This window comes from Trachurus trachurus, assembly GCF_905171665.1.
Source record: "Trachurus trachurus genome assembly, chromosome: 13".
NCBI lineage: Eukaryota > Metazoa > Chordata > Actinopteri > Carangiformes > Carangidae > Trachurus > Trachurus trachurus.
Window position 1 is genome coordinate 17,141,590 of NC_139892.1, and position 22,383 is coordinate 17,163,972.

Genomic DNA, 22,383 nt, shown 5'->3' on the forward strand with positions numbered 1-22,383 from the left:
TTTTTTTCTATGGCTTTAAAAGCTTCTGTAAGGCACAGTTTGTTTAAAGGTAATTTGAATTTGGGTCTGTTTCTGTCTGTAAGTATTTGCTCAAAATACCTTTTATTTCCCACAGACTGGCATTTCATTTTTGCTAAGAGCCTTTGAAGTCATAGACCATTTCCTGTGCTTGATCATGTTGGCCAGCAGTCTGTTGAATTGTGTTGATCACAATGGCAGGAAGCATTAAGGGCATGTAATTCTAAGCCTATTTAAAATTTAGTGAGAAAATAACACAATTTTTTTGTTGTTGTCATAATTGATTCAGCTTGTAATATGCTAGCTATAACTTGTTATTTTACACAGATTAGAAAACTACACTAACTAGAATAAGCATTTCCATAAGGAAAATGTGTGTGAATGTTGGCTCTCTCCCACCGATGATGTCACCCACTCTGACATTCCGTGCAATACACACCCATTATAATCTCAATATTTCTCCAAAAATGATCATGGTCATTGAGCAGTGATTGATCAAAAACTATATGACCTATCGAAACGTGGAATAATACACCAATACACAAGACTTGTGTCTACAGTTTAAAGTTTAAATGGAGTATCTAGGTGAAAGTATGCTGGAGCAGCAAAAATTCCTATTCTGTAGGGAAAAGTAATAGACACACCGATCCCGATCAAGACACACATTTTGATATATAATTCGCCTTGGTCGTCTCCGTGCTGTAGGACAAGTTGCGGGACGAAATTTGACACGGAAGAGGAATAAGAAGAAGAAATCCACACAATAACAATATTGCCTCTGCTTCGCCCTGGTCCCTGCAGCTATTTCATAGCTTTCATGCTTTCATGCTTCCACCATTCACACTAATTATGTCATGAACAAATTCACAGTGATAACTAAATGCCAAATATCTCAATAATCATCTGACCTGAGTGTCAAGGTTGTGCTGTGGGGTCAGCTGATGCTCTGTTCCGCCCACACCTGTTATGGTCGCGGTTGTGATCTTGACACTGCCTGCGCCCCAAACCCTCACCACACCCAGGATCAGCCGGTCAGCTGGGGTCAGGGCATCATGAGCGATCTGATTCGTCAGGTTTTTCTAGAAGAGAAGGTGCAAAAGTTATCAGAGATGGGATAAGTGTAGCACAAAAATCATATACTTGATTCATAATAAGTAATATCTGGTAAATTATGAGTCGTCCAATGCATTGATTTATCTTACAGTAGTGCAGAGAGAGGTTCTGATTTGTGTGTCAGGCAGGTCATCAATCCTGAATTTACGATGTTGTCTGTAGAATTTGCTGAAAATGTGCTTTCGTCAGCCTCATATTCAGTTTCATTCCATGCTTCATCTCTTTACTGAGTGAGATTTAACATTTGAGTATCTTTCTCCATATCATTAGTTTTATATGCACCAAATTATATTTTTTTCTCTATGCCTTGCTTTTTAGTAGATAATCTTCTGCATGGAGGTTTTGATTGTCTCAAAAGTTACATATCTGTGTTTTTATCATGTTCACATTCTGAGAAACTGTGTGTGTGTGTGTGTCATGATTTAACCAAGGCACTAACAGCCACTTAAAACTGGGAAAGACTAAAATGTACTGTCTCTCTAACACACACGCACACACACCTCACACTCATGCACATCTACATTCAGATAGCCATCCAAAATGGCATACGATCTGCTAATCTGCCAGGCAGCACTGGCCTCATTGCCCAACTTATCCTCATCTTCTCACATCTGGTCACACATACACCAACATGCACACATGCTCGCGCGCACACACACACACACACACACACACACACTCAAACACAAAAATACACATTTACGCTCTCTCTCCCCCTTTGGCTGTCAGACAGTGTTCCTGTTTTATCGCTGTGTGAAATTGCTTTGGAATGAGCCTGATGGTAGGCAGAGGACAGCCACAGATGTTTGGCCATGGTAGCTCTATGTGTGTATGTGTATACTGTAGATGTGTGCATATAATGTATGTGTGTGTGTGAGTATGTTTGTGATTAAACCCATGCTCATTAATGTGTGTGATTGTGTGCCTTTGCCTGGCTAAGAGGCAAATGGGGCTGGGTTAGTCCCATTAGTCCCAGCGATTAGGGAGTTTCTGTCATGTCTGAGTCAAAGTGTGATCAAACTGTGGCCTGGTAAACACTCACTTCTCGCCAAACTTAGCTGTAAGACTTGTGCATATATGACAATGATCTCAGCCTTATATTAATGCGCAGACACTGCTGTATATCTGCCCTTTACGTTTTTTTTTTTTTTTTAAATGTTATGTCATGGCTCCTCATTAGAGCTCATGTGCCAAGGTTGCTGCAGCGATACAGCTGAGTTTTGGAAACCATTCTGGCCATCAATTGTAGCCTTGTTTCTGCTGCACAGACCCCCTCTGTTTGCATTAATCTTTGTGGTTTTATCTGAGAGACCACTCCAAAAATATATATACAAACCCCTCCTTGTACACACTTTAAACTAATCTATTTTGTTGCCCCACTTTAATTGATTAAATACTGATGAATGAAGGGAAGGTGTACATAGGGTATTCCATCTAATTAGATGTTGAATATGGAGTGCATATCCTTGTTAATGCTGGGTGATAGCTACAGATATTCAGTATCCTCCAAGGAAAGCATACGCGGATTGCATTATTTGTAAGAAGGAGTTTAATCACGCTGGTGATTGGTACGGTAGCCTGCACATTTAACTCTGTATTAGGTTAAACGAGCATTTGTAACATGTGCAGAAGTGTCTTTGCCAACTGAAGCCACAAACTTTCTCCTTGCGCTTGTGTTTCTGATGAGAGATTTTTGTGCAGACAGTAATGTAAGCACCAGAAAGACAGAGTGATCTGCATAAACACGACAGCTTCTCCACTCCGGCAACCTCTGTGTGAGCATAAAAAAGCCTTGCACCTGATGAAAATGACATTGTGACTTCATAAAGGGTGACACCTCGGCAATGGCATGAATGCCTCGGAGTCAGCAACATCTACAACTGTATCTATTGTCACATTCTCCCTCCTTGAAAGAAACTAAAATGACACTGCTAAACTGCACATTATCATCAATGAGAGGATGAGGCCAATAAAATCAATGTACAACCATAAAAATGCCTCTGCCATCTGTGTTTGTAACTCATCTCTTCTACCTTACCCTCCAAGTTGTATTGAAGAAATTAGCATTGTTGTGAGGATTACATTGTATGCTGTGATGAAAGTCTAATGAAAATGATTTGACATTAGATTAATATAATAAAGATAAAATAACACGTGTCAAATGTTGTTTTTAATGTCAGGACTTATCTCTGCAGAAAGTTGTAAAGGCTGCATTCAAATTACCAGCCCAGCATTGAACATAAATCCAGAGCTAATGGTTTCCAACATCCACCTACCAAAGCCCTGTTGCAGTCTTGCTACATTAATAACAATAATGACAATGAAAAAATGTAGTAGACATGTAGTTGGCCCTTGGACTCACCGATCCTGCTGTAAAGGAGGTCAGCAGATATTCTTTTCTCTGAACTGTGTCTGGGGAGAGAAAAATAGGACTGAATTACATACGGAGGAAGAAATGGTGGGGCAGAGAAAATAGGTGTGTGACTGCTTGAGTGACTGACGGAGGGACACGGAGAGAGACAGGGGGATAGCAAGTGAATAAACAAGTGACTGTATGGACAAGACTGTTCATGTTGACCACAGGGCTTAATCCATACTCATCTGACAGGATGGACAAATAAGTGATCACCTGATGAGGTGGATCAATGAGTCAGTCATGTAGCTGAGTAGTGAGTGGTTGCAGGAATTTAAAAAAAGAACTGACTAACTGAGTGACTACATGGATGAGTTCACACTGTACAGCACTGACTCATTAATACACTCATCCACGCGTCGTTGCAGTTTATTACTGGTTGATTAAATGAGAAAATAATAGAATTAGGGTAGTAAGTTAAGTAAATAATTGACTAGCTACTCTGCTTAGCTGCTGAATAATTATTAGGTTTCACATGAGTGAACATACAACTAGTTGAATGAATGGGGGAGGAGCTGGTGAATGAGGGATCGGTAATCCTCTGGAGTGACACTCAAAAAAAAGGGAAAAAAAAATCAATTGAACAGCAGGTAACACGTACACAGGTGTGAAGGTAAGAGGCAAAGCAAACAGGAAAGACATAGGGAGGCTGCACCGCAGACAGACGGGGAGATGCAGAAGAGAGGAGCGAGGGAGCAGATAAAAGACGAGTGATGGAGAGGATATCTTCAGGCAGCGACACGGGGAATTACTGTAATAGTTTCTGTCACTCCCCTTCTCTGTCACCCCTCATTCTCTCTCTATTGCTCCCTCTCTTCTTTGTCCCAACACAAACGCGCCTTTCATGTACTGCATCTTCTCACCGAGCACTTCAGAGGCTGATTCTGTCCGTATATCGGTGTGTGCGTGTGAGTGAGTGAGGACAAGTGAGAAAGTGGAGAGAGACTGCGCCGTAGTTGAATGTGTCTATCTGATAAAACTAATGGAAAAATTTATATTCAGTAAAAACAACGTGCTTTCTTACACTGTATATGATATAGTGGGATATAGGAAGCATTCATGTTGATCTTCACTTTCCAATTTACAAACCGGCTTCTATGCAAATTTTGACGAACAGTATTTAAACACCGTCTCTAGTATTTTCACCACTTTTGTCTGTCCTTTCTGTCTGTACTCTAGGTTTTTGTAATGCACATACATATAATGAAAAAGATGAAAGATAATTATAATGAATTATTACGGGTACATTAATGTGTGTAGTGATTTCATGGCACTCGATCCAAGAGCTGTTGATGTTTTTTTCAGAACTAAAGTGGTGACATTATCATCCATGAATTATTTCCTGGATTATCATGAATAATCAGTCCAAAAGTACACATGTAAAAACATGGGATGACATGCTACTGTGTGTGTGTGGGGCTGGGTGTTCAAGGGTGACCTGTAACTTACCTATTCCTTCTCCATCATCCCAGAAGAGCGATCCTTGAGCAGTTCCATTGTCACTCAGGGCAACGATCAGTCCTAAAGGATTCATCCGGCTGAAACAAAAGGAGGTAGAGAGGTTTAGACCAGACTGCTGTAGGACAGTGTCTATTATTACCTGCTGCCTGGGACTAATACATTAACATTCCTACTGGGGGGATCCACCTGATCTCTCTGCTGCTGGAACACGCACATCCCTCTTTCTGCCTCTCTTGTTTATACTGTATTCTTGCTGCCTCTTTTTTTAACAAACACTAATGATCATAGATGACAGTCATTTTGATGAGATGAGACCTGGTCATACATGGTGACCTACATTTTTTTTTTAACTCTTAAACACAGCAACGATTCCTACACAAACTAGACCCTTCCACCCTCACTACCACCAGCCATACCCCCACCCCACCCCCCACAGGCACACTATCTCCTAGAGCAGGCAGAAAATAGACAGCCAAAACACACACTTGATGCTAAACACACAGGACGCTGACCTGTAGTTGTGTGCTGCCGTGATGTGTTATCACTGACCTGTAATGTGTGTTGTTCTCTGGTTTCTGCCAGGGTAAGATATATCCCCCTCTGATATGTAGGTTGATATGGTCCAGCGGTGTGGGCATAGTAATCATCTGGCCGCGCACTCCAACGTCTTTGGCCTGATGAAGGAAGCAAACATTGCAGGCTATTAAATAACTAGAAATACTGCAGGTAATTCAACTTTGATTCATTTTCCTCAACTATTCCTTTGTGTGGGGAAATGTTGCCATTTGTGCAACGGTAAATCACACAGCACACAGTAAAACAAATTGACATCTATAAAGGCTATATCTGAAACATTTCTATAATTTATTACACGCCAGGGGAAGCCTTTAGAAAATTCTTTATTCTTGTGTTTTCGCCTTTGTCCTTGGTCCCTGTCTCTAACAGCCTGCTCCTCTTTGTATGCTGAGGAGACGAGTTAAATTGGAGTAAAAACCATCCTGTGCCCCCATTGAATATATTGTTTCTCGTGTTTTGTTTGGCTTTATGATGTTGTCTAACAGATGGGGAGTCCCCTAGCTAGAATGAGACAGAGTGATTGGATGTTTGCTTTTGTCATCAAGGCGCCTTCTGCAGTTGTTGAGCTGTATCTCTTTAATGATGTTGTCATAGATGTCTTGTCTTATTTGTCTTTTTTTTCCAGTTGTAGTTGTGGTTTTAGTCTCTTTTTTTCTGTCTTAGTCTTTCTAAAGTTGCAGTGCTGTGAACATGTGCTCATCAAAAGAAGAGGTGCACAGACACTGTTTCATATGTTAAGACATCATTGAAGTACATCCACATTATGCAGGCACTAATCCACCAGTCACATGCTGTTACCTCCTTCTGTAATTTTGCTTCAGTGCAATCTATTGTGTTGTTGCACCAGGGGTGTGCCTGAATGCAAGACAAGATAAGGGAAGCTTTGGACTCAGTGAAGTGAATTGTTTTCTGTTTGTTACACACATAGACTCACCGTGTGGTAGTCATACCAGCGTGCATTAGGAACATAGCCATCCACGCTCCTGACTCCCTGTCAATCACAAAGTCAGTTAACCAAAAGAGGAATACATGCCAGGGGAGACAGACTGACAGCTATCACTCAAATGACTGAAGTTGCAATTGTGATATCTTAAATAATGCAGGAAAGAAAAAAAACATGCTGTGTGTATGTGGAGTATTTATACCTGATCCAGGGCAGGAGTGATAAGTAGAGCAGGTCCCCAGAGGAACTGTTTGTAGATGTCCCATGTAGTTTTATCATCCACAAACCTGTGACACAGCAACACAGATGCCATTAAACCTGACTGAGCAAAAAAAAAAAAAAAAAAAAAAGCATCTCATGCTTTCTCCTGTCTCCTCGGGCCAGACGACTGTTTCGAGCGCTCATTCAGAATTCAATGGTTTGAAGATGCAAGCCAAATAACCCTGCCAGACTCACCCCGCCAGCTCCTTAAATACCATCTGTGACTTTATAAGAGTCTCTTAAAATGAATAAATATGTTTTTTTTTTCTGAAGTTTCCCCCATTTCACATCTGGGAGCTGCCAAGTGCTATCTATGGCTGGCCTTATACAGTCTCACAGGATTTGAAGTGCCTTGCTCAAGGGCTTCTTAATGGCAGTTTGCTAAAGCAGGAAAGACGCTTCTGATATTCTTACCTTAAGTTATTTAAATGAGCAAACTGGCTTTTCTAACCTTACTGAAAAAATAAGGATATATAAATAGAGGGTACATTTTCTCCCATTTCATATAAGGAAGGCTGTGAAACAATGAGTCCAACATTAAACCACAGTGGTGCTGAAAAACGTGTTGAAGCACTAAACTGAAAGCTCTACTTAAATTGGTTTTTAGTCTAGCATTCACCACATGTGACATTGTGCATTCTAATAAGAGGCAATGTGGTATAAAATCAGTTTATCTTGCCAGCAATCAGGATGGAAGATTCATGCTGTTTATAACTAAATGATTTGATTAAGTGATTACATGTAACACAGAAGCCATGATGTTAGCAGAAGAGATAAGGCAGATAAGGTGTGTGTGTTGGGTGTCTTTACTTACTCATGCAACAGGGGCCTCACAACTGTACTTCCATCGGCGTGAGCTTCGTACATCAGCGTGTACAAGTAGGGCAGCAGGGTATAACGGATGTTCAGGACGTCCCGGGATGCCCCGGCGAAGGTGTCATTCCAAGCAACAGGGTCTTGTCTCTGAGGGTGAAAAACAACAGCATTTAAAAGTAATAATTACAGACAAGTCAACCAGAAGGAATAGTAAGAAAAGTATTTTTTTTGTTTTGACAAATGTGTGTTGAAGCAGGATTTCTAGCCTTTGGCTTCCTGCTTGCTTGTTGAACATTTTGTCAACAGTTTTTTTTATTATTATTATATGATTTATTTCATTTTTATGTTTAATGGACAGTGCATGTTATTGAATGAGACCCTTGGCAAGTAAGAGTCGAGAAGACAAGTATTTATTGCGGCATACTGAGTTAAACATTTCAGATATTCCTTAAAAGTGGCATATGTAGGATACTCATTTAATGCAAGTGGTAAACAATCCTAATATTTCCTTTCCTTTACTGATAGCAATTGGATTTGACTCTCCAGTAACAGGTCACACATATTGGAAAAATACTATTCAGTGGATGTGTTAGGTTTTATCTTCAGAATTTGTTAACAGTCGCATCTTAGTTCAGTGCAGATGAACAAGGCTGTTAAATCCACTCCTGACACTTCCAAAAACACCTGTACAATATCCACTGACTGAGGTTGTTTACATGCAGCTCAAGACAAGGGCTCAGTGTTTGAGTAAACCAATTCACTGTTTCAATAGATAGACATTTCAAAAGCTGCTGCGATGGTTCATTTCTCTCAGTTACAAGAAACAGATACACAAAGACATGCAGGGCTACACAGACAAAAGCCAGCGGAGTATGAATGTATTACTTTCTAGATTTGTCTGAGAATAAATGTACATTTACACACAGATGCATTTCTCTTATCTTGTCATTGTGTTTGCAGCGTTGACTCTTTCCTGGTTGGATTTCCCTATAATGCTGGAAATTTTCAGACGTGAGGAGAGACTGACGACACCACTGGCTACTTCACAGCCCATGAGAAATACTCAAATGTCCTGTGCACACTCATAAAAGATGTTCTGACTGTTCAGCCACACACTGTGCTGAAATTTACCTCATTTTAATTGGCAACAAGTGTAAAGTCCCTTTAAGAGACAATGACGGGAAAAGAGGACACAGGACACCGTCATTTAGTAAATATGGTACAGTCTAAATGTAGTAGCTTATTTTCTGGAACTGTAGTGAGACAATAATCAGTCTGTTCAACCACCCACACAAACACACACACACACACACTCACACTGAGGATCATGAAGTTTCAGCTGAAGCGTGTCATCACCATATGTTCCTCCCTATGATACCGTGTGTGCATGTGTCTTGGTGGATATGGAGTGTGCACATGTGCATGTTAAGTGTGAATGTGTGTGTGTGTGTGTCTCCTGTCTTTCAATTTAAGAAAAAAAAAGAATCAAAAGACATAATCATAAAACTCATCACAGAGAGTAATAAAATGAAAGACATTTTCTTCCCTGGTGCAGTTTAGCTGGACCAGATTTGATAATAATTATTAACTGTAGCCCGGTGGTTACTAAGTACAGGCCTAACAGCACATGATTGAACACAGGACATTTCTATTATCTTATGACCTAAGGAGTTTACTGGATTATCATTTAATTTTCTGAGCAAATTCACAAGATCACAATTATCTGGAAACTCAGGAGTTCTTCTACCTGCTTCCATTTTCAGTCACCCTCCTTTTGCACCCTCATGCCTCACCATTGGATGTGTTCGCTGCTAAGTAATTATCATGCTAAGTTGTCTGTGTGTGTGTGGGGGTGTGTGTGTAAGAAAGAGACTGACGGAGACTGATCAAATGACTTTGAATGAATGCATATGACCTTGCGTTGCCTTACCAATTAGAAAAGAGTACGCATGCAGTCAAGGCACATGCAGCAGAGTTCTGCCTCCCAGCCTGAACCAGATAAGTCTAGACAAGGTATCGGGTTTCGAGGCCAGCTTCAGGCGGTTTTCGTTACTTTAAGCTTCAGGCTCAAGTCAGGTTCAGTTATTTTAAAAAGTAATTTAATAAGACATTCCTCTATTTTTTCCCCCTTGTTATCTGTTGTTGTGGGTATTAACAGGTCTTATACAGCAGGGGAAAATAGGTATTGAACGCCTTGTCAACATTTTTCTCAGTAAATATATTTCTAATTGGGCTGTTGACATTAAATTTTAACCAGGTGTCGGTAACAACCCAACTAATCCAGGCATACAAAGGAACCAACATATATATGTCCATAAATTAAGTAATGTGTAATAAAGTGAAATGACACAGGGAATAAGTATTGAACACATGAGAAAAAGGAGGTGCAAAAAGGAATGGGAAGATTTTAAGTGGGGGCCTGTTGTGATTCTTCCTAGCGTAAGAATATCATCACAATATCAAAGAGGTTGGAGTTCACAATGTTAGAGATCACATCTGACATGTATGCAGGAGCCTCTACTAATACAGAATGATTGATGATCAGCATGATGTCAGCTACGTGGCCATTATTTCACATTATCTCAGACCAAACCAATGAAACACTATAGAAAGCTTTCACAGAGAGTTACATCAATGGGCTTGATGCAACAGTTGCAGGCTAACTGATCAAGGCTCAAATATTATCACTGCTCCAGCTCCCTACTGGAACCTTGACTTCAAGGAACAGGAGATGTACCACAGGCATACTTTAAACACTGCTCAACTCTATCCCCAAGTTGCTTGAGACACTTCGTGGGCAGATAACACACTAGTGAAATATGCGAAGGACGCAGGTCTGCTTTGACCTCCAACAAAAGGACAGACACTCAGTTTAACACTATATTTTTCACCTTGTGGTCAATAAAGGCCATCTGCAGTACCCAGTTTGGTGAAAAGCCAGGATTTTTCTGTAACTTGAGACATCAATATTAGTCTGTCTATTGCTCTGGTTTTGCTGGGTGCTGGGAAACTGTGACAGACATTTTGCACCTTTATCGTCTGAATAATTAATCAATTCATTGAGAAAAAAAAAAGATGTTTAAAAAACCTTTTACTATTCAGTGAGTGACAGAAATCTTCCATGACTTGACTATCACTGTCTGCTGCGCCCTGAAGGTAGACCTTTTATCTGCGGAAAACCAGATGGAAGTGATGAAGAGGCGCGAGTGGAGGAGCGCTGAAGACTGAGGAGCAGATGGAGGATCTCTCTTATGAATGCGCCTAATTCATGGCCACATTTATTGTGGCAAAAGGCCTTGTGAAGCTCGCTGATTGTAGACAGATATGTATGCGTGTGTGCACATACACGGGCAGCCTCAAGGAAAAATGAGGTTATCTGGCTGTGTCACCCCCTCTCATCTTTTCCCTCCTCTACTTGGTCTTTCTCTTCATTTATCTGTCTGGTAATCTACTCCCTCGGCCTGTCTCATAAACCTTTTTGAGTTTCTGTTTTGCGTTGCAGAGGCCACATCAGTAAAAGAAAATATATTTAGATGAACAATAATATGTCCCTTTGGGTGAATAATAATGTACATGACTCTGATGCTGCTGAAGCAGGCTTGGCGGAGAATATATATCTGGTTTAATTAATTTTGCATTGTTCTGATATGACTGTGGACACTGCAGTATATTGCTGGTGCAGTGAAATTATCTTGAGGTCAACACTGAAAGTTGTCTGAGGGCAAAGAGACACTAGGCGTGACGGAGCTCTGGGAATGACTCTGCAAAAGCTCTCCTCTCTCCCTCTCTCTCTCCACCGTCTCTGACCTTGTGTACCCTCCAGTCTGGTTTGTGGTGTTAATACTTTGTTGTCAAACGCCTTGTTAAGCAGGCTGGGGGTTACAGTCGCTAACTGTCTGGTGATTGGGGATTTTTATGTGGCTGACTGGGAAAAAAACCCTTTTTTTTTACAGTAGCACACATGAGTAGATGACACTGATTCCATTTACTCCCATTTCTTTGTCCTGATTTGAGTATTTTTACTCCTTCCGTTAAACTGCCTCCTCTCTCACATTCCCTTTTCTGACTTGATCTCAGGTGTACTGTTTATTCAGCTTCATCCCGGATCTCACACCCTTATCACCACCTAGTGTCACCACCATTTAACTTGCTAAATTACCATCTTGTTTCAAATTTATCCCTCATAATTTTTCCTCTCTGTCTCATCACTTATGAACTTCTCCCCCTCCTTCTCCCTCCTTTATCTGAAAATCCTTATCAGTATATTTCCTCTCAATACTTATATTCTTTCTCTCCTATTTGGTTTAAATACTTACACTGTTCTCTTACCAATTATCCTCCTCCTTTTTTTTGTCTCTGACTTTATCTCTTCCTCTCAAACTGTCACTTGCCACCCTCTCCTGATCTGTGTGCGTGTGTGTATGTGTAGGCTTTTCCTGCCAATTTTCCCCATGTTTAAACACCCATTTGCAAGCCGTTATTAAATGATTGGAATCATGGTGTGTGTGTGTGTGTGTGTGTGTGTGTGTGTGTGTGTGTGTGTGTGTGTGTGTGTGTGTGTGTGTGTGTGTGTGTGTGTGTGTGTGTGTGTGTGTGTGGAGTGGAGTGGAGTTTAGGTGGTGTGCAGTGGTGCCCAGATCACCTTGAGAATTCAATTATATCTCCATTCCATGCCGTTAAAAAGCACAGGCACTGACACACACACACACGCACAACTGTGTCCTGTCTAGTATTGCCGACTCCAGTACAGAGAAATTTCGCCCGGTGGGATCGATCTCCGGACGGGCGTTATTGGATTTCTCAGATGTGTTCCAACGCTCTTAAAGGTCACCGCTAGAATGAATGCCACGACACTACACCGCCAAACAGGTCTATCTTTTGTGTGTGCATGTGTTTGTGTGTGTGTGTGAGTGTATGTCAGACACAGGTTAAGAGAGAGAGGGAGAGGGGGTCGGGGGGGGGGGGGGGGGGGGGGGGTGGAGAAAGCCACTTGGCTTGTTTTTGCTGCTAAATGTTTTTATTTTTAACTGTTTGGTACTTCCAGAGCACCAGAGCACGGTGGATAAAGCAGAGTTGTGTTTTCTCAGTGAGACCCAGTCCGACCAGTCAAGGGCAGTGAAATCAGATCTCATGTCCTTTGAAAGCTTTCAGCCTCTGCCAAGTTCAGCTATTTGCCAGTAACATTTTTATGTTGAAGGACTTCCCACGATTCTAAAATTATCACTCTTTTCACAGGACCAACAAATAAATGATTAAAAAAAACAATTATTGTATTGTAAACCCCACATTGTGAATAATTATTCAGTGAAAATAAGTCTATTTACAATTATCTGGATTTTTCCTTTTATATTCTTCAGATTATGTGGTAGAGGAATAAATAGCCTTAAAAGTACACACAACCAAAATAACACAACATAATAGCATGTAGTGTACAATCATGGTGTTCTCTGGGTTTAAAAAGGGGGGCAGTGGTTATACAGTATTTACTGTGATGTGAAGAATCTCAGGGAAAACAAAACAGTGTTTTGTAAGGAGCTATGATGTACTGTGTGGGTGAATCTGCAGTTTTTAGGTGAAAAATTTTGGTCAGAATTTCATGGGAAGAACAGGATCTCTGAGTCTTAAACCTTAGTTATTTTAAATTCACTCAAGTCTTGGCTCCTAGCTGGCCAGCAACATCAAGAAAAATCAAAATAAGAGCAAAAATAAGTATTTCACAGTGTGAAACTGAATTTAAGTGGGTATTTGGCTTTGCACATCTCTATGGGAGAATTTTCCTCCCGCTCTGAATTCACTCACCGGGCTCCCCTTTCCGTTGTGGTTCCTTGAGTATGGATAGAAGGCACCCAGCTGCATCCAGCGAAGACACATCTCGTACTCAGCTGTATTAAAGAACCCACATATGTCTGCCCCGGTCTGAAAGAGATTGACAGACAAAGAGTCGAAGTGTATGTGTGTGTGAGAAAGGGAGATGGACAGAAAGAAAAAACTGTGGGCACCAGGGTGCAGGTGTGACGGCAGTGAGCACCAACCACAGGAATGGAGGTCACACCACTTTTGTTGCAAGCATCATGTTCTCAAAGCGTCCTTGAGTTTTGACACCGCTGAGGTGAGTGATGTTGCTGAGTGTCTGACCCTGTGGCTAAGCTGTGGGCTTGCAAATGATTTCCCATATAGGGATCAATAAAGGTGTCGTATTATAATTATTATTATTAGACACACTAAGGAGACCTAAGGGGACGGAAGGACGAATAGAGACAGAAATAAGACACAAGGAGGCAGAGGGAGCCGGGACAGAGACTACTCTTCTAATAATAAAATTTGTAGAGGTCACAACAGACGAGCACTCGGCTTCTCGTTGGGTTGGAATGGGGCTTGTAATGACATGCTGCACATTGTATCTTAAGATGTCCTTTGATCAAAGGGTCTAGCAAAACAAAATAACATCACTCAGGCTGTAATCTACTTAGAGAAGACAAGGTCACATCAATAAGATTATGCCTTGTCAAAACCAGGATCAGATGATGATACTTACGTAAGGGATGCCAAACAGACTGAACTCCATCATGCCTGCAGAACAAAAGAAAATGGGGAGCTGTGTCAAATTAAAAATGTATTTTTCTTTTCTATGTCTTCCACAGTTTGCAAACCAGAAGCATTGTCAGTTTACAGTTCAGACAACTATCACTAAGAAGCAAAATCTAATCCAAAGAGCATTTTTACAGTAGGTTTACTGTATATCGACTGTATTTACCTATAATGGATTTGTAAAGTTGGTCCCAGCTTGCATTGTTGTCTCCCAGCCAATGTCCAGACCATTTCCCACTGGAGGGGTAAGTGGACCTTGTCACCACGATGCCTCTTTTACCTGTGACACTCAGCAGGGCGCTGTACAGAGAGAAAGAGAGATTACACATGGATACACACACACACACACACACACACACACAGAGCAGCAACAAGCAGGCTGTAAAAGTCTCTTACTGCTCTTAAACTACATTCATTTTCAAAGTGAATTAACCAATTCATTATGACTGTTAACCTCAACACAGTGCGACAATGAAATGAAATCAGTCCTAAGATGAAGCACTGTGGCCCAGGGGCCAGTGGTACGTCCCCAAGCTCTACTGTGGCTAACTCTGCAATCTGGCCTCCCTGTGGAAGCAGAGAATTTTACCACAAGGACCAATGAAGTTTCACATTGGTGATTATTATCATAAAGATTTGATGAGACAATATTTCTGTGGATAGCTGGGAAATATCAGTTATGCACTCCCGTGGCTGCATTTTCCTCCTGAATGTGTTTGCAATGATAGCTCCTGCTTCGCCCTCCTCTCTGTTCTCTGCAGCTACAGTACATCTCTTCTGTGCTCGCAATGTTCAGGATAGTGATTGTTCAGATAATTTGAGTTCTTCCTAATGTTGTCTTGGCAAAACAAACCCATTTACTTAGGATCATGCCAACAAATATAGCCTGTTTTCTGTGTTTACAATATCAGAAAAATACATCAGGTTTGTCATCGGTGTTGGTTCATATGGATATTTATGTTTTTCACAATGCTGAGTTAAAAAAAAAAAGACATCTGCTCTCTTAGAGTTAGAGGCGAGTTATTTGTTTGTAAAGTACAGAATAATACCAAGCGCTGTAGAAGATTGCTTGCAAGAAAATATGAACCCATACATATTGAATACATATCCACTTACTCATAGGTGGGCTTGGTGTGGGACCAGCCGTAGAGACTGTGGACGTCGTAGTGTCTGACTTTCTTTCCGTCGCTGAGTATCTGCTCGCTGTTCATGCACAGAGTCTTATGGTTCAAGCCAAGATGCTGGGATTCCAAGGCTTTTGGGAGTGCACACAAACACATAAATCTCACAGGTAGAATCCTTCACAGGTGCTGCATACGTCAGCGTCACAGCTCAATAACTTCAGTGCAGCATTTGGAAAAGACAAAATAGGTCTGTGTTTGTCTTACGTGGCATATACGGAGGGTTCTCTAGCAGTGGATTACCAAGGCAGTTCCCTCCAACTGTGCCGTGGACAAAACTGGCAGGCTCGTTCATGTCCTGCAGATGAAGACAGATGGTAGAATATGGAAATCAAAGGGAAGTAAGAAAGTGGAACACAAATAAGGTCACTGTATTAGGATGTTCTCTTTCAGGTCACTCACAATCCAGAGGCCGTCAAACTTCATGGTGTTGTTATAGAAATCCTGGATTTCTTGAAGCCACCACCTTGCTGTCGTGTCACGGAAGAAGTCGGGGAATGCGGCGTAAGACCTGTAAAGCTAGAAATGAGACAGTAAAATGATAAGGATTGGGGATGCACATTTTGAATTTTTTTTTTCAGACCGATATTTAACACTCAGTAACTGATTAATAACCATTTATGGTAAGATTAAACTGGTGTACCTGTTGGCGATTGAGAGGAAGATTGACAGTGTTTTTTGTTCTTTCTCTTGCTGGTGATATAAAACACATACACACATGCACACTGCTACAGCTATGCAGTACCACATCCATTGTGATCTGGCTCAGCTGATCTGCACCCAGATGGAGGCTAGATTTATACATGCAAAGTGCAGTCAAACACCAGGCTAAAGAGAGAGGAACAGCAGAGCGCTCCTCTAAAAGCTCGTCAGTGTGAGCTGTGGGTGAACCGGCTGGACAGGTGATGCACACGCAGATGTCTGTTTGTCGTCTGACCTTTTTTCACAAGGACTTTTCTGCATAACTGGCACATACACCCAGTAACTTGTTGCTGTGAAATATGGCTGAAGGCACAAGGGGAAGTCCTCATGTGTTGACACGCCCCCATGAGTTGATTGACATAAATTGCTAATTTAAAAAGATTAATTAGTAAATAACTGACAGCATTAATCGGTCAAATTTCTCGGTCAGTTAACGGTCAAACGGTTAATCATGTGTATCCTTAATCAGGATATCAAATGCTGAAAACTGACAGATCTCCTGTATTTCCATTATCTCCCACCACATTTCCTGAATTATAACTTTGGGGGCAATCTCACATACTGTAAATCCAGAAACTAGGGAGTATTATTACATGGAAATGAAAGAAAGCACACCTCTACTTGCGTGTCCCAGTCCAGAGATTCATTTACTGTGACGTTAGGGTAATCCGGCCAGACCTGCAAAAATAGAAGAAAAAGATGATTTCACATCATATCCTCACACACTCTACAAAAGTTATCACTGTGTCTGCAAGTTTCAGTCTCTTTTAATCACTGCATGATGATTTGATTGTTTTTTTTGTTCCACTTGTTTGTTTGGACTTCCATTCCTTCTTACCTTCCCCCACACAATTCCATCAGCAAGGTGTTCGGGCCATTTGATGAAGACATCTGCTGCTTCACCTCTCACAAAGGCAGGGTAATAATCTGTCTCATTGCCTGATATGGCTGGATCCTAGTGCACATATTTGTGTAATTAATAGTAGAGGATGGTTAGAAATGCAGTAATTTAACATAAATTGATGTCACTATATAATATTTACAGCAGCCCTATGGGTGCTGATGCGTAAGCCCCCAGTGCACGTGTCTGTATTGGTAGTTTATGATAAAAAGTCATTACCAGAATGAAGATGAACCTCATGCCTTCTCCTCTCATGTGGTCAACCAGGGCAGGCAGCCCTTTAAACTCTGGGTCCAGGACAAAGTCCAGCTGACGATCCATGTAGTCGATGTCTGCATACTGCACATCCTGCACAACACACCGGGTAAAAGTGAAGTTCAGATGGTTTTGTTTTGTTACACATATCAGAATGAGACAGGAATTTAAAACAGCCCATTGAATTGATTTAATATTTCCCATATTAAATTGCTGTCTATGTGCTCTGAGCTACAGAGTTACACGAAAAAAGCTTTTCCTCTTTTTTTTTTTCATTTTAGTCCTTGGATAACAGTTTTCTGCATTTTCAGCCCCCAGAACTTTACAGAGCTGGTACACTATGTGAATATAATACATGTCTGGATGAATAAGTGAATGACTTAAAAAAATAAAGTACTTTTTTTTAACTACATAATTTTCTACAAAGATGTCAAATTTCTGCCAATAAATATGCAAATCTGGAAAGTGTGTCTTGACATATGGCATGCTACACATAAGAAGTCAGACTTTCATTTGCTTTTGGCTCTTATCTCTTCCAGTGAGAAAACAAAAACGTGACAAAACGTGTGTGTGTCAGTCAGTTTAAGGCTGGTTAGTCTGGACAGTTAGCTAATATGTATGTATTCTGAGTAGCTGCATTTTCTGCCTCTTTCATTCCAGTTAATGATGCAGGATTCATTATGGCTGGCGTCCGCTCCTTGCAGGTTTGGGGCTTTGCGGAAGCATATTCTAGGGATCACTTGGGTATCGATGTAAATTCTTATGTAGTGTTCTGCATGATGAAGAGGATGCGACTCTGGCCTGTTTCCACACAGGACATCTTGCTACTGTTATACACAGTACATCTGCAGATTAATATTACTTTTTGTTTTTGTTACACACTTTGTTATCTATAGTGCATGGCAAAAAATGTTATTTAAATGTGAAACCCATATTTCACTGTCAGGGAGAGTTAGTGGTATTGGTACAAACCCAAAATGTCTATAGGGCTGAGAAACCTACAATGGAAAGTATTTGGAATACAATTAGAGGTCAGATTTCATTAGGTTTAAACTGGATGTTCCCAGTGTAATCCATGAAGCCAATGTCTCCATTTTGCTTCATCCCAATAACATTTATCTAATTTAGCTTTATGCACTTATTGTCCGCATGCTACACTGTATTGTACAAATATGGGCAGATACTGTGTTGCATTTAGCTCAGTCTATTCCAGTGAGTGCTCATCTCTGCACCGTTCAACATACAAAAAGGAATTTGATTCAGATTGCATTTGTTCAGATGAGAGCAATGGGAATATTCCTTGTGCCATGGCACTGATTGAATGGAATGAGTGTCTTGGCTAAAATTTTATTGTATAAGATGTATGTGGGCAGTATCAGGTTTGTGTGTTACTGTATAGTGGATGATATTTGCAAAATTGTGACACATACTGTAGGGTTAGGTATTTTCTATCAGGGATAAATTTAAACAAATGAATCATTAAAAAAACAGCTTTTAAAGCTCAATAGGAACAGACATTTATTTAAAAGCTGTTGTTTCATTCACTGACACCTAAATCTGACCTAAGATATCAACATACCTGCTTGAAATGAAGATTTTCTTCAATTCTTAAAACAATGATGTACAATATATATAAGTACTTACATAGGGTATTCCCGCTGCTTTCATGTCTTTATATAGATCGGCTATCTCTTGGTCATTACTGTAACCATAGCGACAAAGCTGGAACCCAAGAGACCAATAGGCAGGTAGAACAGGTCGTCCAATCAGCTGTTAAGAAGAAAAACAAACAAGGAAGTCAAAACAGTTCATCACAGAAAAAGTTGTTTTGCAGGAAAACGGGACAATGTCCATGAAGTGTTTGTTTGAATTGTGTGTGTGTGTGTGTTTAGATTGGCTAAATGAGAGAGCGCAATGAAGCGAGGAACTCCCAGCTGCTGCAGTCCATCAACAGCGGCCCAGGGCCAGACACAAAACACACACACACATATAAACACACACAGGCGCCAGAAACGCACACAAATGCGTTATACACACACACACACAAACAAACCAGACTTCCACAAAGACTTACCGCAGTGTACTCTTGCACTACCATCTCAGGTGTAGGTCCCAGGACCATGTAGAAGTCCAGGATGCCTCCCACAGTTCGGTAGGTCAAAGCTGGAGTTGGCTGGAAAGTCACATCTGGACACAAAGCAAATACAACATATTTATGTCCCTTGACATTTCATATAAAGCAGTACAGTACTGCACTATGACTTGCATACAGTATATACATGTTTCTCTAAAAATGTGCATTGATTTTTATATGAAGACAGTTGAGTAAGAGCAGATTGCAGAATAGATGACATATTGTTATTGTGGTGTAAAGTCGGTTGAGAAGGACATTGTTGGAGCAACTCAACTCTGTCTTGCAAAGGGAGAAATATTCACATATAGCAGCATGTGCACGTTTGTGTGTGTGTGTGTGTGTCATACATGACAATTCCTCTTTGTTTCTAGAGTGTGTATTGCTGTTCAGTATGCAAATATACACAAGTGCAGATGAGTAGAAAGTGCTCATTGCGCTGTGTTGGCCTTATATAAGACTCCCTGTCAAAGGACATGTGCTCAAAACATGGGAAATGGCCTCACTCATTAATACATAAATGTTCGCTGCATATGTAATTGAGTGTGATTATGTCTTTGTGTGTGTGTGTGTGTGTGTGTGTGTGTGTGTGTGTGAGGGTGGTTGCTTGCATTTGCATACGGTGTATGCACAAGTATGCGACAAGTATGTGTATGCGTGTCTTTGTGTGTCTCTTCTCTCACCCATGGCATTGCTGTTCAGCAGCAGCACACCATGTGCATCGGAGGTGGTCTCAAGGCCCATGTAGAAGGGATGCACTCCATAGCAATTCATCTTGTACTGTAGCACAGACAGAGTGAGAATCAAAGGGAAAAGGTGAACTGGGTGAATGCTGGTTAAAGAATAAGCCTGTTGTGTGCTGTGTTTGTACAAATGTTGGCCTGTACGTCACTTTGTTTATTCATGAGCATTTTTCTTTAGAGGTGGCAATGTACTTCTCATTGTATTTATGAGTATAACACTGCTGCAGTAGGCTTGCTCCCAGCACTGTAACCATTCAACAGCCTTCCCACAAGGAGGGAAAAATATTCCTATACCTATCCTGTATGCAAATGAATCTGCACAGGCTGAAACATTTATTTAAAGAAAAAGACTCCCTGTGTCAGTTACAGCACCCAGTAGTGGCACAAAATCCCCCAAATTTTAAACTTGGCTGGAAACTGGCCTGATTTTGTAGACATCAACAGAGAGCTACAGTAGGTGGTTATTTGGGGATTTGAGTTGCTAAAGGCTGCTATAACAAAATCAGGAAGTCCTAAATGTAGCATGCAGAGCATTAAAATTAATGACAAAACTGGAGCCTAGTGGTTGCCATACTCAACTTGGCAACTTATTAACGTAGCAGTGCTTTTGATGCTTTATAAAAGTTTATGGTTTACATCGCCTGCCTAATCAATTTGCTTGTGCTGCCTAAAGGCACTCAGTCAGTGTTTTTTGTTTGTTTCCATTTCCTGTTACAGTTCATCACACGCAAATAAACACTCATCTGTTGATTTTCTGCATGCACATACATCACTGTGCTTCAGTAACTATTAGAATATTGGCTCTAGTGGGAGCGGGTTGAGTTTCACAGTGTGGGCTGCTCCTGCTGTAACTACTGAGAGCGTCCCACTGTTGTCTTTAGCGTTCAGATGAGGATGGGACTAGACAGACGAGGTGATGAGGAACAGATAGAAAGGTGGCGTGGGACAGGAAATCTGCCACTTTCAGATGTCACCGTCCTGCGAGGAAAACTCATGGGCATGTCACACTCCATCAGCCTCCCGCACTTCTGGTGCATAAGAAGTTGTTAAACTGTAATATAATGGCTCTGAGGAGCGGCTCTGTCTCTGTGTCGTTTTGGTTTGGATACGTGCTTTTCTTGCTTGTGTGTGTGTGTTTGTGCGTGTGTCCTTGTGACGCTGCTACATGTTGTGATGGCCTGACTCAGGGAAGAGAAAGGTCATCAGCTCTTCCAAGCACTTCTAACAGCGAGTGACAGCCAGTGACAGCGCTCTCTTGGTCCCTCCCTGTCGGTCTTTCTTGACTTCCTTGACACATTCTAGGTACATTTGCATGGACTGCAACAGTCTAGGACCTCTAAATAAAACAGGATTTGGATTAAGCAATTTTACTCGCAGCCTTATAAATCTTTCTATTTATATTCTCCTTCATGTTGTATAGCCCACAGCGTAGGTAATGGCTGAAGGTCTGATTTTCCCTCAGCTATGAAGGATTCAACCTCAAACTTTATCCGTCTTTCATGTTGCCACTCAAGTGCATCCTTGTGGCTTTGTCTGCTCCGATTTTGAACAAAAACAACAGCATATCCATGAGAGCTGAACCAGATAGTTTACACTGCACTGCAGATGCACTCTGTAAAGTTTGTTTATCAGTCTGAAATTATTGACTCTTTTTCCGTGTTATTTTTGATGTGAAACACTTGTATCAGTGTTGCGAATATAACTTGAGCAAACCTGTCGTTTTGGATGAAGGTTAGTAGGGTTGTTATGCTGTGAGGCCATACGTGACTCATGTTTGTATGTGGAAGTGGTTGTAAATTGTGAAAGAAAAGAGAGGAAGTGTGTCTTTCTTTAGCTATTTTATTCCTGGACTAGATCTGTCAGCCATCCATAATTCATAGAACCATACCTCGCGTTCTTTTTTATCATCTATCAAACTCTTCTTTAAAGTCTTGTTTTATCTGGTTTAATATTAGTGTATAAAAAGTAAATACGGAATCCATGTCATGTCTCCTCATTTTTATCACTCACACTTTTCCCTCTCTCCCCTCCAAACTCTAATTCCCTTGCTCTCTAAGGGCCTCTGTAACATTTGTCTGAACCCTGTGGAGCTGTCTTGACAGCTCAGCAATTAGGCTTGATAATGCTGATGCAGGTGGAAACCTCATCCTGTCTGGCCTTGACACCGGTAGGGAAAACATGATGACACTCACTATAAAACGCCGTTCATATCAACAGCGCCACATCAAAGTGCCACGAGCGGTAGAGAGACAAGTTTACATACTGTGCAGGAAAGTTGTTT

The 22,383-nt window shown here is 41.0% G+C and overlaps 1 protein-coding gene across 1 annotated transcript in view; it reads right to left on the reverse strand.

Annotated features, from left to right (window-relative positions):
* si (sucrase-isomaltase) overlaps window positions 1-22,383 on the reverse strand; it is a 79,249-nt gene that overhangs the window by 2,796 nt on the left and 54,070 nt on the right. The window contains exons 29-47 of the mRNA XM_083984672.1: window positions 20,043-20,139; window positions 19,303-19,415; window positions 18,873-18,998; window positions 17,193-17,321; window positions 16,911-17,027; window positions 16,688-16,750; window positions 15,773-15,889; window positions 15,578-15,668; window positions 15,306-15,444; window positions 14,356-14,489; window positions 14,137-14,171; window positions 13,401-13,517; window positions 7,600-7,748; window positions 6,727-6,811; window positions 6,516-6,572; window positions 5,555-5,679; window positions 4,994-5,082; window positions 3,494-3,543; window positions 927-1,097 (exon numbers count right to left, since the gene is read on the reverse strand). Of these exons, the coding sequence (XP_083840798.1) occupies window positions 927-1,097; window positions 3,494-3,543; window positions 4,994-5,082; window positions 5,555-5,679; window positions 6,516-6,572; window positions 6,727-6,811; window positions 7,600-7,748; window positions 13,401-13,517; window positions 14,137-14,171; window positions 14,356-14,489; window positions 15,306-15,444; window positions 15,578-15,668; window positions 15,773-15,889; window positions 16,688-16,750; window positions 16,911-17,027; window positions 17,193-17,321; window positions 18,873-18,998; window positions 19,303-19,415; window positions 20,043-20,139 (2,004 nt within the window). The remainder of the gene's footprint in view (window positions 1-926; window positions 1,098-3,493; window positions 3,544-4,993; window positions 5,083-5,554; window positions 5,680-6,515; window positions 6,573-6,726; window positions 6,812-7,599; window positions 7,749-13,400; window positions 13,518-14,136; window positions 14,172-14,355; window positions 14,490-15,305; window positions 15,445-15,577; window positions 15,669-15,772; window positions 15,890-16,687; window positions 16,751-16,910; window positions 17,028-17,192; window positions 17,322-18,872; window positions 18,999-19,302; window positions 19,416-20,042; window positions 20,140-22,383) is intronic.